This window comes from Dama dama, chromosome 28, assembly GCF_033118175.1.
Source record: "Dama dama isolate Ldn47 chromosome 28, ASM3311817v1, whole genome shotgun sequence".
In the NCBI taxonomy this organism is placed as follows: domain Eukaryota; kingdom Metazoa; phylum Chordata; class Mammalia; order Artiodactyla; family Cervidae; genus Dama; species Dama dama.
The window spans coordinates 50,791,798-50,807,907 of NC_083708.1; the positions used below are offsets into that span (position 1 = coordinate 50,791,798).

Below are 16,110 nucleotides of genomic sequence, written 5' to 3' on the forward strand. Positions count from 1 at the left end.
GCCCCTGCCTAACGCCCACTGTCCTGTCTGGGACCCTGTGTCTGCAGTCAATCCTGCATCCCCCACACTTATCCCCATTCCTGGTACCTATGAGCTGCTCTCAGCACTTACCAACCAGAAGATGCCCCTAGTCCTTCACTTCAAATTCACTTTGTCCGTCCCCTTAGCCATAAATTTGCTTAATGCATTCATTCCTCGAAAAAAGTTCCCTTCTTTGACCTAGATTTTTTTTCCTCTAGCCATCTCCATTCTCTCAGCCAAACTTCTTTGTCTTTCCTTCCGTCTTTCCTCCCCTGTTCTTCCTAAAGCCAAAATGCTATTCACGTGTGATGAGAAGTGCCGCTCAGGCCTGAAGTGTGCGTGTACCTAGCGCAGTGCCACGTCGCCCTGCAGGACGGGGCACGGTAATGGGAAACTTGAGGGGAGGCTCAAGCTCAGGGAGTCAAGTTTCGATGAAATCCCAGCATTGTGCAAAGGGGGCCTACACTTGCAGCTTTCGCGTCTTCCCTCTCCATCCACACCTTTGACCACTGCATTCGAGCTTCTACCTTCACTCCTTCTCCTGAAACTGCTTCCAATAAAACGATCAAGTAGTTCCTGGCTGAAAAATGCAGAGGAGACATTCTGGACTTGGCCGTCCCCACAGTACTGGACCCCTCTCAGCCACCCTTCCGCTCCGGCTTTGGTTCCCAGGATGCTCCTCCTCCTCCGGCCTTGCCATCGCCATTCTCAGGCTCCTTCCCTCGTTCTCCTTCCTCTGCATGCTCCCCGCTAGTGTGTCCCAACCTTCTGCCCCTTTCCAGACCATCTCTGCTCCTCTGGCTCCTCGCAGTCTTCAGCACCTTCTCGAACTTAACTTACTGCGAGAACCTCCTCACTTCCGTTTGCTCTGAGAAACAGGAGGCAGGAAGCTAGCAAAGGAGGGTAGATGGGACCCTAGTGGTGGGGCACAGCGAGGACTTGGGGGCTGAGCAGATATCTATAGCAAGCCCCCTTAGCTGGCGTCCTCCCAGCGAGCTCAGCCGCCCAGTCCACGTACAAAGTGGACCACAGGTTTTCCAGCACTGGGTGCCTGCCAGAGGCTGAGAGAGTTGTGGAAACGGTTGGGCCGTGAAGCCCGAGCCTGAGCACAGGCAGGGGTTAATGGCAAGTAGGAAGCAGCCAAGGGACCTGGGGCCACGTGAGGCTGCGGATGCCACCAACCTCCACGAAGCCTCTGGCTCCCCTACACTGGCTACTGCCTGCTTCACGCTAGTTCTGCATCTTAGGAAGACATCTCTCCTCACACACGCGTCACACGGCGCTGTAATCATCCATTTAAAACCTGTGAGCCCAGTGTGGGACCTGCCTTTGAGTCTTCGCGGCTGCAGCACTAGCCCCGAACCAGACTCAGGGAGGGAGGAAACTCGCTCAGTTTTCTGGTTGGCAAAGAGCGGAGCAAGTTTCACACGCGCGTGAGCCCTCAGTCTGAGACCTCAGTTCACACAACCAGCCTCAGGCATGTCCCCTGCTTATCCCCAGTATTTTGTATACAGTTTCTTTTTTTTTTTTTTTCCTTTTTTTCTTCTTTTTTTTCTTATACAGTTTCTTTAGATGCAGTAATATTTGCACATTAAAGCTATAGCTGTGGCATTTTCAAAATGCTGACTATATTTTATATTGTTCTAATTATAATGCATACCAGAAAAATTAAAGTCCCTTTATTGGGTTTGAATAAATAAAAGTTACTTTAAATGGGGCAAATGCAAACTTCATCTAAATTTAATCAAGATGAAAATAAACATATATTCTAGGGAGTTAAAGAAGCCCTAGCAAATGTTCTTTCACAAATGAAATAGCTGAAAAAAAACTCTTTGATTGTCCACTCCTAGAGGGCAGGAAGTGTGTTTGCGGATTTAATCTTATGTATCCCTGATCCCGCACTGACTTAATAAGGATAGACCATTTGCTGAGAGAATGGAGACAGCACTAAGTGCCACTTTTGAGGAAATGCAGCACCATCTGTCTTGTCTTTGTAGTTTTAAGGCGCTAATTTTGTGGTTGGCGTCCCATTATCCTGCTGCCATTTGACAAAAATGAAAAGTAAGTTATTCTGCAAGATGAGTTCAGGATTCACTTTCACTCACATTTTCTGAAAAAGGATCTTTTCAGTAGTTCACAAACAATCTCTTGCAATGGAGAGCATGCCTCTAAAAAGTACAACAGCGGGATACTTAACGATTGTGAATTTCAAGTAGAAATGATGTGCGCGTTTGTGAACTGGGTCACGATGTCATACGCTAGAGGAGCCTGTAAAATCTGTCTCTAACATCTTAAATCACATGCTAATGGGCATATCTACGCAGCCCGATTTTCTGAATTCATCTCTGCTTGTCTCATTTTATTTTTTGCTTGTCTCATTTTAAAAACCAGGGGCAGGTTTCCAGGCCTCCTGACCCTAAAACGGACAGTGAAAGGGAGAGGGGAGAGAGGAGAGAGTGAGCACACGGGAAATACTGAGTCTCTAAGGAGGCATTCATTTTGTGTTCTATGGAACAAAAATAAGCCCCTAAAATCCACGTCACCTCAGGCAAAGTTTACAAAATACCAGAAGGATGCCAGTGACCCAATCCACCATCAGTTAAACTGGAAAAAATTATTTGGTAAAGGATAAGGAATAGCCCGAAATATTTTTATCTACTCCAAAAAGAAATCAGGGTAACACTTCTAAATCAGAGACAGTCAGGGTGAACTAGATATACCTTTTTTTTTTTTTAAAGGACCCCTAGCAACCCTTTCCTATCCATGGTTAGATTCACAACTGATTATAAGCTGGGCCTGAGGAAACAGGCAGACGACTGAAGGTATTAGAAATGTCACTGGTGATTTCCTCTTCTTTCCAATTAAAGGTATTGTACCGTACACAGCGAAGTAAGCTTTTCATCTCAAGCACACAGTAGGGAGAAGCAAGCCTGAGAAAACGGTGATGTCTTCATTAAGTGTGGTTACCACAGGCAGAATATATTAGTGCAAAAGGAGAACACAGGAAATTATTTCCTTTCACGATAGGGAAAAAACAAAGTGATACAGCAGCAGGAACTGAAATAAACTGATACATTTAATAAAACGGAAAAGGAAACATACGGACCCACATGGAGAGAGAAGTCAGCTAGATACCTGGTTGAGAGATCTAGATCTAGGCTAAGACAAGCTTCTCTGCTTTCTTAAGGCCTCACTCAAGAAAGTGTTAAGTAGTTATACCTCTAAGACTATGTAAGGGAAACTCCAGCATTTTTTAAAAAGTTTTATATCCAAAATTAAAAATAAGGAATAATCATTAAATTATGAGAAGTTTACACAAAATTTAGAAAAGGCAATGCAAAGTTTAGGAATGCAATACCTTAGCCATAGGTGAAAACTGAATGAGTCAATGGAAGGAATGTTAAGTTGGAAGACAACATAAAGTACACTGATTTTATAAATCCACCACTGTTTTGTTATCTAAGTGAAGTACAGATCCGTTCTTCCTAATAGCAATGACTCTCCTGTAGCCAAGTTTAAGGTTTCTTCAACAAATCTAACAGGATATAGTCCTGGTGGCTTTTTTCCTTAACTGCTGAAATATATACTTAAAGAAAAAGGAGTAAGTCACCAGATAAATGAGGTCTTATCTGTATCGACATACAATAGCATACGCACTCATATCTAATGTTGATCTGGTACACAAGACCAGTAATTTATCCTCATTCACCCTCTTCCTTGGCCTCAATCTTCATTCATTAATTATTGAGCAATTAAATCCAGACAAGAGCCAGGTTTATTCAATAAAAATCAGTGAATTGCCAATAAGTGAGGCACTACCCAGAGACGCCAAGACTACAGCTGTCTCCCTAGTTACTGAAGATAGCAGAAGGAAAAATGGGCAGAGTTCAGTGAATTTACTTTAAATGCAAGGGAGTATTTTGTTGGAGCAGATTTTAAACTAGAGAAGATTACTGAAGGAAACTGAGAAGTCTTCACTAGTGTACTTAAAAGTGATTGTTTCTTCCAAGTACAAACATCTCTAAGTTACTCTTAGCATTTATTTGATTTGACTATTCCTCTTTGTCCTTGATACAGAAACCTAATAAGTTCCATTTGGGTCACAAAATGAGTATCCTCCAACTGAGAGGAGATGCAACTTTCTTCCCTAATAGGCAAAGCTTTCAAAGGAGTACATATGAGGTTTTTTTCAATAACAGGATTGGAAACACAAGTTGATAATGTGATGTTAATAACACATGCCTCACAGGTTCCTTCTGTAGCAATGCAAAGGCATGAGAAGCTGGAAGTGGCATGTGGGTGTGAATGAGCCAAGACTGGCCCTGAGCAGGTTACTGCTGAAGCTGGGTGATAGGAGCATGGGATTCATTATATTACCTTCCAAAAAGAAGTAAAATAATCAGAACCCCCAAATAATTAGGAAGATACTATAATTCACAGATAAAAGGGAAATGTTATTTTAGCCAGTAATTTAAACCTCTTCCCTCAATGCACAGCAGTGGCTCTGATCTGCATCTCTTCCCACCGCCACACCCATCCATACGGATTAACTGGGCTTTTCTTCACCTGCCGTCATCGATAGACTGGCTCCTCCTCAGACAGCCCAAGGTGAAAGGAAAAGCAAAGGACCACAAGGACAGCAGTACAATCCATGAATATGAAAAGCTGACAATGTGAACAATAGAAGGTTTGGTAGGAAAAGAGATGTAATGGGCCATTCATTTCCATTTCTGAAATTTTACCCCACTAATCACTCAGAAAGTCACAGAAAGGCCAATTACTTCCCCTTACACGGCTCTCTATAGAAACAGGTGCCCGGTAAATCAATGTGAATTAGCTACAATGGCATCCTTGGCTGAATCGTTCAGACACATGTGGCCACAACTACCAAAGCCTGACTTCTCAATTTATGAATGAATGTGTTTTGCAATAAATCCCACCCATGCAGCATGTTCTACCTGATATCCACAGAAGACCGTCGGCCACATATCCGGCGTGGCAGGACAGGGAACGGTCGAAGGACTGGACAAACGTCCACTTGTTCTTCTTGGGGCAGTACCGCTCCACGGTGGGCAGGACCTGACGCAGCTCGTTTCTGCCCCCGACGGCATAGAGGTACTCGTCCATGGCTCCCAGCACGAAATGCTCCCGGCAGTTCTTCATGGGCGCGATCTCGGCCCAGGAGTTACTGCGGGGGTCGTAGCGACAGGCGGTCCTCACGGCGCACGTCCGCCCGCTGGCGTGCTCGCCTTCCCCGCCCGCCACGAAGAGGAAGTCGCCCATGACCGCCACGCAGTGGTGGCTCCGCCCCGCGGGCATGGGCTCCAGCTCGCTCCAGTTGGCCACGGCGGCGAGGAGGCCGCTCTCCTGGTCCACGGGGTTGAAGTACCGGAGCTCCTTGACTTTGCAGACCTCGCGCTTCTTCCCGCCGATGATGTACAGCGTGTCCGACTGGAAGCGCGGCCGGGTCCTGCGGGTCTGCCACACGGGCTGGGCGTAGATGCTCTGGTGGTACTCCAGGGCCTCGTTGACCAGCGCCGTGGCCGTCTCGCTGGCCTGGACCAGGGGGTGGGACAGGGCAACGGCGTGCAGCGTGTCCACGTCCATGAGGCCGAAGCGGACGTACTGCAGGAGTTGATCCAGGTACTGGTAGTGGCAGCTGTGCTCCAACCACCGCACGGCCAGCTGAAACAGGCAGGGAGGCGGGGAGAGTGGGGTAAGAGCGAGCCACCGCCAGGGGGCGCGCCGGCCTGGCCGCCTGTTCCCTCAGACCCTTCATGCTTTCCTTCTTTTCCTTACAACCCGTGTACCACTCAAATATTGTGATACCCCGTGGAGGGACGTTTTCTTCCCTTTCTGCATCAGCAGAGACACAAAGAACTCAAAACACTGTTGGAGAGATTGGGAACACTGTTAAGTAAAATTGACAAAGACTTAAAAGGGTCACTGGGGGTGAACAGTAATTACTTTCCAAAAAAATGAGAAGATGGTGGTGCAACAACCTGTTCTCTTGGGTTTTAGGCATCAGAGGCTTGATGCCCCCACCCGCACCCCCACCAGGAAATGTCAGCAGTGAACATGTCATCAATGTAAGCAACATATGTCAACCAGTGAGTCAAGGTGCTGAATCAGTGCGAGTAATGTGAGAAAATATGTGAGCATCTGAGACCAGAGGGTGTACTTGAGAGAAAATCAATATGACACTAGTAGCATGATTTAAAAAGAAAAAGGACTTTTTCCCCCTGCTCCTTTGGTAGATGTATCCGTCAGGAAGCAAGAGAAGAAAAGGAAAGATTGCAATCTATCAATTTTATTTTTCCTCAATTAGTTTTCATTTTGAAGACAGTTGTTGTTTGCACTGTAAGAGACAGCAATTTGATAGAGCTATTTTCATAAAAACAGGATATAGAGGAAATTATCTTTGTATTATGGACACAAGAGCAGAATTTAATCCTAGCCTTTTTGTTTAGGTCTAGAAATTTTTCAAGAAGGAAAAAGTAAAAACTTTTGGCTACAGAAAAATAGAATTTCTTTAAACTAAAGCAGGCGCATTAAGTCATAAACAACAAAATTGAATCATAGTTTAGAAAACAATAGCAATAAAAAGTCAATTCATGATATGGAGCACTTAAAGTAAGTTAATTAATGTGACTTAATATTTAAGTTTGGCAAAGTTTGCCAAACACCAGTACAAAGAAGTATATCTAATAATTCCAGTCAACATATTTGATAGAAACCCAAGTCTTCCGCATTGCAGGCAGATTCTTTACCAGCTGAGGCACAAGGGAAGCCCTTTATTCTTAATAGTACCGATATTAAACTAGATCTCCTAAGCGATATAAATGTGGACCTGAAGGAATTAGCATAAAAAAAATAAATAGAATACTGAATAATTTTACTGTTTTACTCGCTTTCTGACCAATGGAACTGGGGTTCTGGGCTTCCTTTTTCAGCTGATTCACTGCACTAGAGAAAAAACGCCTACAGAGACAGAAGGAAATGTCATGGCCTCAGACCATTACTGCTTGACAAACATAAGCCGGGTTTTCATCCTGGTGAAAGGGATTGCTAAACTCTCTGAAGCATTAGATAATTTCTGACTTGTATCCATTTGACAAACGGCCCCAAAAGGCAAGGCATATTGCGGGCATGTCTTTTTAGTTTTCCAGATGAAGAGAATGTAGCCAGTGAATCTGCTTCCAATATATGCTAAACTGCATCTCTTAATGAATAATGAGTGACGAGAAATGGAAAAAAGAATGTTATTGGCTGCCAGTCAGCCTACAGATGCCACACAGGCAGACACCACAGAGGGCAGATGAGTGACACTTTTGAGCTATTTTTCCAGAAACTAGTATTTTCTTTTAATTTAAATAAGATACTAGCCTGATGAAAAAAATTACCTGTGTACAGTAAGACAATAATAATCAAAGACAGTGCAGTAGAAACAGGTCACTCATGAATCACCAGGTCTCTGCCAGAAGTGCAGAGTTTTCCCACAGGCAACATCCTGGTTTTCCTCCACCCTAATTTTAGAAGTTTCAAGAAATGGGTTCCAATTATTTCCCTGGGGAGATAATTCTACAACTTAATAAATGATTTCCCATTCTTTGTCCCACAGAGCTTTCAAAAGTTTTCAGAGATAAAGTCATCCCACTGAAGGTCACTCCTATATCAGGTAAAATTTTCTGAAACCTGATCCTTCATATTGCTCCTCATTTGAGCCATTCCAGCTGGTATTGCTTTGTTTTGTAACAAACTTCTCAGAATCCTTAAAGCCTAATGTTTTGCATCTTGCACATGGATATTACAGGAAAACAGCTCTGGAGAATTACCAAATAAATGCTCATGTCTCTATAGCCTCTTTTTATAGCACAGTGCTGCCCATTTAATTACTTTCCTCCTTCCTCATAAATCAGTTCTTCCCATGCCCTAATCAATCTTCCAGCCCATCTCCTAACACTGTCCAATCTCCCTTGATCTTTCTAGTGAACACTGTCACTTACTGTGTGAAAGGAACATAAGCCACAGCCAGGCTCTGCTTTTAAGAAAATTTCTAAGGAAACAAATGGGCAGTAGAGCAGTGACCACTGCGATATATCACTGATTCATTTCTGGTTTTCTGCCTATTTATCACCCCTTACCTCACAAATATCATGAGAGGGTCCATGCTCAATTTCCCCAAATATTATGTATTACAGAAAACTTTGTGCACACACATTTAGTCTGCATTTTCTGGGCTCTTTTTCTTACTTACTGCCAATATGTCTAACTTCTCACATTTTTCATATAATTTTCACACATTTATTATTTATAAATATTTTCAGACTACACAGTCATTCATATCTGTTGGGTTTATCTTTTCTCCAGATCAAAGGTAAATATAACTTACAGTTCTGCCGAATTCAAACCAATCTCACCTAGATAGAGTATTAATGATAGATTTAAATCCAGTGCTTCTCAAACCTAACATGTGCATAAATTACCTGGTCAGAATACAGATTCTGATTCAGTAGGAGGAAGAGAAGGATTGCAAGTCCATGTTTCTAACCATCTCCCACGTGATGTGTAGGCTGCTAGTCCATGAACCACATTTTGAGCAGGAAAGGTTTTAGACAGATTCCCATCCGTGAGACTGTAAACTGCTGCTGAATTAGAGTAAACTAAGTCTGCTGTTTCAAATTTTAAAAGGCTTAAAATCAACTGAAACTGAAGTAGGATGCTTTAATAAAGATATAGGGCATGTGTAGCTAATACTACGGGTAAGACAATGTGTTTCCTTTATAGTAAGATATGGGAAGATCTTACTATGGGTAAGACAGCATACTTTCAGACCTTGGCTCTATAAATCAGTGCCTGATTCTGATGGCATAAAGGAGGCCATAGAAACACTCTGCAGTTTTGCTTTTGCAATAATACATAAACGAAAGTAAAAGTGTCATCGTACTCAGTTTTTCCTTTGGTGACAATATAAAAGAGAAAAATCATTGAAACCGTGGATAACTCTTACTTATCCAGATAATGGAAGAAATGGCAAAGAAAATCCAAACCAGTGGGCTACCTTAAAATCACTTCTATACCATGAACCTCACTGAAGCACTATTCATTGCCACGTTGAATGAAGGGCAAGGTGGTCCACGCAATCCTGAAGCCCATTTAAGGTTTAGAATAGAAACTATACTAGGGCTTCCCTGGTGGCTCAGTCAGTAAAAAACCAGCCTGCAACACAGGAGACCTGGGTTTGATCCCTGGGTCGGGAAGATACCCTGGAGAAGGAAATTGTAACCCACTGCAGTATTCTTGCCTGGGAAATCCCATGGACAGAGGATCTTGGCAGGCTACAGTCCATGGGGTTGCAGCATCAGACATGACTTAGGACTAAGCCACCCCACTAGAAACTACAGTATACACAGAAGGCCGATTCACCACTGGGCATCATGAAACACAAGGGCCACAGGCAGCTCTGTAGTGTATTTGGGTGCTTATATTTGCAAATGTTTACTTAAGGAACTTTTGGCTTTTGGTGATACTACACCTAGAAAGCATAACTTAGGGAAGGCGAAAATCCTATTCTATCTTAGTACTCTGACACACCAACATTCCCATCACCCTAATTTCTAGAATATTTTAATTGGTGGGGGGTGGAGCATATAGTGAAAGTTTTATCTCTCACTTGCTTAGGTTGCAAAGATAGCAACAGTGGAAAAGAACACAAGGATTCAGGCTGGGAGGACAGATCAAAGAGTACTTAGGAAACAGGGCATTAGGCGAGGTGTTTCCTAAACCATCTGAAACACAGGGACTGCCATGTCCAAAGACCACAGGTGATCTCCCAAGCACCTTGCCTAACCCAATCCATTTCATCTTGCCCTGATGGACAACTGTTTCTTCCTCAAAGGAGCATTTGCTACTGCTTATTCCTGTGTCAACATATCTCTCAGTTTCTCGATAAAAACAATGTCTAGCACATAGTACACAACACATATTTGGTGCATAATGGAAAATTCTTTATAACTATTGTTAGGCTATTTCTCACATTTCTTTTGAACCAATGACATCAGATTCTGTATATATCCATATCTGTCTATCTGTAGGCTTCCCCAGTGGCTCAGATGGTAAAGAATCCTCCTGCAATGTGGGAGACCTGGGTTGGATCCCTGGGTTGGGAAGATGCCCTGGAGGAGGGCATAAGCAACCCACTCCAGTATTCTTGCCTGGAGAATCCCCAAGGACAGAGGAGCCTGGAAGGCTATAGTCTATGGGGTCGCAGAGAGTCAGACATGACTGATCTATCTATCACAGGCTTTAATTTCCTATTTCATTATCTCATCTTTGTGGCTTTCCTATAAAGTCCTTAAAAGCTCTCAAAACTTCACAAGGCAGCATGCATTGCACTGGGCTTATTTATATATGGTCCTTGTTTTACTCCCTCCATGATTGGTCTGGCCAGCTCTATTTGAAATTATTAGCAATGCAATGCACACTGCAATATGCTAATCCCTCAAATAAATTGTAAAATATCAGGGCAAGAAGAAACTTCTGAGTATGTTTGGTTCAAACTTCTAAATCTTATAAAGAGAAATAAAATCCGGACAAGTTATTTGACATACTCTAAGACATACACCTGATTAATGGAAAAGCTGGAACCAGAAATGCCATTTTCAAATTATAAATATGTTCTATTATATCATATGATCATTATTCATCCATCAAAAATGATTTTAAGATAGAATCCAGGCAGTCAAAACCAAACCCAACTTCTGTGTTGTCTAAATTAGAGGAAAAAAGTCTGTTTTTTAAAAAATGCATGCTTTGCTTTAGATAGGTGAAAATGTTTTTCAATGACTCTCATTTATAGATTATTTTTGCATAAAAACCACGATTTAATGGTGCCAATTATAGAGTTTGTAAGTAAAGAACAAGTCTTTAGAGGAATGGGCTCCTCTGAGTATTGAACTTCTGTCTCACTTTTTAATGGGAATATATATTTAAATTCTAGGTTATCCCCTGTTGACTAAACCTGGCTCAAAAATATATGGAAAATAGTCCCCTCCTTTTAGTTTTCTCAGTGTATCCCCACTGATTGCTATTCTATGAATAGAATACGTAATACTAAATATAAAAGTATATAATTTTAAATTATGCAAAGTTTTCTGATTCAATTAAAGTATGCAACCTATGTAGATGTATTTCACAAATATGTGAAATATATGAACGGACGTCACATTCCTAACACGATAAGCCCTCAGGCTGTGATCCAGATTCCTTTACTGTTGCTCAAACACACGGAGATAGAAGCTGCTGTTTTAAAATATAAAATTGCTGATCCTCTGAAAGAAGCTGCTGTTTTGAACTCTATCTCTGCTTATATATGTCCACAGTACGTGTACTGCCCAACGTGACCCCCAAAGCAATGCCAAAGCAATAAGAAATTTTATATTCACAGATTCTCTGGAAAATATATGAATTAGGAAGTTATCCCAAATCCAAGAATACACATCAATGCGCTCTTCCATAAAACTGCCTTTATATCTTGCAAGTATGTGTATTAAAATGACCTTTACAAAGCAGTTCTCATCAGATGAGTGATCGAGTATTTTTAACCAACACTAACAAAAGATAAAGCCCTGTTGAAAGCAGTAACTCTTCCTCTCTCCTGGTTCACAAGTATTCTTTTTCACTGGAGGATGTTCTCATCACAGAACGCATCAGCCAAAGCTGAGTAAGCAAGAAGCCGCATTTTTGCCCACAGTCTGACTCTACCCCCTTGGCCCGGGGCAGCTATAATTACTCTCTTTTTCTAAAGCTTGGTTGCAAACTGCTTTGTTGATGGAGAAAACTGAGACCGGCCTTTTGCAGGCTCCCTGCTGTGAAGGCACAAGTGTCTGTATCCTTGCCAGTCCTGTCATCCTACTGAGATAAGCCAGGGCACCCATCTCCCCTCAGTGACCGACAGGCAGCGCAAATTCCACACTCCTGCAAAGTCAGAAAGGAACAGAGGAAGGGCATCAGAGCAAGTCAGCGACCACCTGGCCTTCCTGAAGCTCCACCAACGAACCTGGCATGTTAGAAGGCTGCTTGGGAAACAAGGAGTGGGGAGCAGAGCAGGTGTTAATGGAATGAGTGACGATGCACAGAGAAGTTTTCCTTCTAACAGAGGATCAAGGATGCTCACCATCTTCTAATACACGGCCTCGGAGGGAAGCTGTGCTGACTGTTACATATGTTGTGTTCAGATACACTAATTCATGTTATTTTATAATGCCTTAAATTTCAATAAACTGTTAACACTAGCAAGATACCCTTAAATATTATACACAGTTTCTTCGGATGAAAAATGTGGAAAGTTTCCCTCATGCAAGCGAACAGGTGTTCAGATTTGCCGTGTTCGACTACACAGAAGCTCACTTATTTAATATGGGTCATGTAAGCTCTAAATAGTGACATACTACACCAGAATGATAACTGACATAGAGGAAAGTTCGCATTAATAAATAAATGCACAGAATTTTTCAGCTTTATTCTCCTCTTTGAGATGAAATCAAAGATTTCTGTTCAAAAAGGCAACAATCTTATCCGAAAGCAGCAGAAACTAGGGACATAAGATCAGAGTACGTTGCTCCACCAGAACAATGAAAATGTTACAATGGAGGAATATTAAACATTACAACAGTGCTCACTCGAGTGATATAATTAAAACTGTGTCAACATTTTGCTTGTAAAACAGTTTTCAAGGGAGGTTGTACATTAACCATTACAGCTGACTACAGACTTAGATATGACACATAGGCTATTTTTTCCTCTGAGAAATATATTTCAATTGAATCAAAACTGATGAGGTCCCAGGTTCATATACTGTCAGAAAAAAAAAAAAAAGACCTGACAGATTTTAAATAGAATATTCAGCTTAGCAGGTATGGTAATAACACATATTCTTCCATTGTTCATTTAAAACTTGATGAAGTTGAAAGATTGACAAATGCTCTTATTTTCACCTTTAGCAAAAAATTTGTGCTTGATAATACTCTAGTTTCTCTTCAAATCATATATGTCTTTTGCCTTTTACTAAAGATATCTGTGGAAAAGAACAGTTATGAGGAGTTTTTTTAGAGACTTAAAAAAAAAAGAGTCATGATGTATACAATTTACCCTCAAATGGCTCAGAAGGAAAGCACACATGTGTGTCTCTCCCTCTCTGCCTAAATAGCTATTCTCCTACTAGATATTTATAGAGAGATAGATATCTAGAGATGGAGGCAGAGAACATATGATAAAGCAAATGAAGTAATTTGCTAAGAAATGAGCAAATCATATGGGTGTTCTTTACTATTCTTATTCTTGCAACTTTTCTCTAAGTTTGAAATTATTTTGAAACAGAAAATTGAAAGAACAAAAAAAGTGCCTGTTAACCAGCTTTAATACACATTTGGCTCAAAAAATACATACTGCCAAGCATCAAAAGCAAGAGCCCTTGCAACCAAGGATGTCTCCCATAGACAGTGACAAACACATAGGACTGGAGGAACCACAGGAAAAGTGCCCTGAGGCCTGCCCCATTTAAGTCCCAGGTATTTGTGAGGGCAAATACGAGGACTTGAGCTGTCCTTTGGTTCAGTCTTCTAACACAAGGCAATTTTTAAAAAGCTCAACATTCAGAAAACTAAGATCATGGCATCTGGTCCCATCGCCTCATAGGAAATAGATGGGGAGACAGTGGAAACAGTGTCAGACTTTATTTTTTGGGGCTCCAAAATCACTGCAGATGGTGACTGCAGCCATGAAATTAAAGATGCTTACTCCTTGGAAAGAAAGTTACGACCAACCTAGATAGCATATTAAAAAAGCAGAGACATTACTTTGCCAACAAATGTCCATCTGGTCAAGGCTATGGTTTTTCCAGTGGTCATGTATGGATGTGAGAGTTGGACTGTGAGGAAAGCTGAGTGCTGAAAAATTGATGCTTTTGAACTGTGGTGTTGGAGAAGACTCTTGAGAGTCCCTTGGACTGCAAGGAGATCCAACCAGTCCATCCTGAAGGAGATCAGTCCTGGGTGTTCATTGAAGGGACTGACGCTGAAGCTGAAACTCCAATACTTTGGCCACCTCATGCAAAAAGTTGACTCATTGGAAAAGACCCTGATGCTGGGAGGGATTGCCGGCAGGAGGAGAAGGGGATGACAGAGGATGAGATGGCTGGATGGCATCACTGACTTGATGGGCATGAGTTTGAGTAAACGGGAGTTGGTGATGGACAGGGAGGCCTGGCGTGCTGTAATTCATGGTGTCGCAAAGATCCAACCATCTCATCCTCTGTCACCCTCTTCTCCTCTTGCCCTCAATCTTTCCCCACATCAGGGTCTTTTCCAGTGAGTTGGCTCTTCACATCAAGGGGCCAACGTATTGGCGCCTCAGCTTCAGCATCAGTACTTTCAATGAATATTCAGGATTGGTTTCCTTTAGGATTGACTAGTTTGACCTCCTTGCTGTCTAAGGGACTCTCAAGAGTCTTCTCCAACACCACAGTTTGAACCCATCAATTATTCAGTGCTCAGCCTTCTTTATGGTCCAACTCTCACATCCATACATGACGACTGGAAAAACCAAAGTCTTGACTAGATGGACCTCTGTTGGCAAAGTGATATCTCTGCTTTTAATACACTGTCTAGGTTTGTCATAGCTTTTCTTTCAAGGAGCAAGCATCTTTCAATTTCATGGATATAGTCACTGTCCACAGTGATTTTGGGGCCCAAGAAAAGAATCTGTCACTGTTTCCACTTTTTCCCCATCTATTTGCCATGAAGTGATGGGACTCGATGCCATAATCTTCATTTTTTGAATGATGAATTTTAAGCCAGCTTTTCACCCTCATCAAGAGGCTCTTTAGTTCCTCTTCACTTTCTGCTGTTAAGAGTGGTATCATCTGCACCTGAGGTTGATGATATTCTTCCCAGCAATTTTGATTTCCGCTTGTGGGTGTATATATATATATCTATCTGAATGACTCTGCTCTACAAGTGGAAGTAACACAGCACTGTAAATCAACTGTACTTAAAAAATAATAATAAATTGCTTTTATTTCCCAAACAAAGGAAAGGAAAGAGTTAACCAAATCCAGCACAAAGAGTCCCAGGCAGGATAAACCCAAGGAGGAGCACCCCAAGGCACATAGTAATCAAAGTGACAAAAATTAGAGACAAAGATAAAATATTAAAAGCAACAACAAGGGAAAAAAAAAGACAAATAACATACAAGGGAAATCCTGTAAGATTATCAGCCAATTTCTCAACAGAAACTCTATAAGCCGGAAGGTAATGGAATAATATATTCCAAGTGATGAAAGGGAAGAACCTACAACCAAGAATTCTCTATCCAGCAAGACCTTCAATCAGATTTGATAGGGACCCTTTCCAAACAAAAATTTGATAGGGACCCTTTTCAAAAGCTTTCCAAACAAGCAAAAACTAAGAGAATGCAGCACCACTAAATCGGTTTTACAACAAACACTAAAGGAACTTCTCTATAGTCAGTAAACTTGACAAGAGAAGGAAAAGGTCTACAAAAAATAAACCACAAACAATAAACAAAATGATAATAGGATCATACATATTGATAATTACCTTAACTGTAAATGGATTAAATACACCAACCAAAAGACATAGACTGGATGGGTGATAAGAAAGCTGGAGTAGCAATGCTCATATCAGCCAAAATAGACTTTAAAACAAAGACTGTTAGAAGAGACAAAGAAGGACACTACATAATAATAAAGGGTTCAATCCAAGAAGAATATACAACAATTATAAATCCATATGCACACAAGAATAGGGGCACCTCAATATGTAAGGCAAATACCAACAAAATAATGAAGTATTTTTAATTAAAATTTTGAAAATTTAAAAACATAAAGCAGAAACATCCAAAATTTCTACAGGTAGGAAAGACAATCAAAGCTAATCACTGTGTCTAGTATCCAAGCCACAGATTTCCATAGCACAAATGGTTTTTTATAAATATCTTCTCAGAACAATGAAGTGACAGCTTTTGTCTATAATTCTGAACTCACCAGAAACATACACCTGTGTTTGGCAG

General features: G+C 41.5%; 1 protein-coding gene and 1 pseudogene across 4 annotated transcripts in view; one reads left to right on the forward strand and one right to left on the reverse strand.

Moving 5' to 3' along the window:
* Positions 1-16,110, reverse strand: part of KLHL32 (kelch like family member 32) — a 215,989-nt gene that overhangs the window by 29,753 nt on the left and 170,126 nt on the right. For 2 of the 4 annotated variants that reach the window (XM_061131890.1, XM_061131888.1), the window contains exon 7: positions 4,980-5,706. The exons of the other annotated variants lie outside the window; for them this stretch is intronic. In XM_061131890.1, coding sequence (XP_060987873.1) covers positions 4,980-5,706 — 727 coding nt within the window. The remainder of the gene's footprint in view (positions 1-4,979; positions 5,707-16,110) is intronic. 4 annotated transcript variants of the gene reach the window in all.
* LOC133048339 (U5 spliceosomal RNA) lies at positions 13,043-13,152 on the forward strand (annotated as a pseudogene).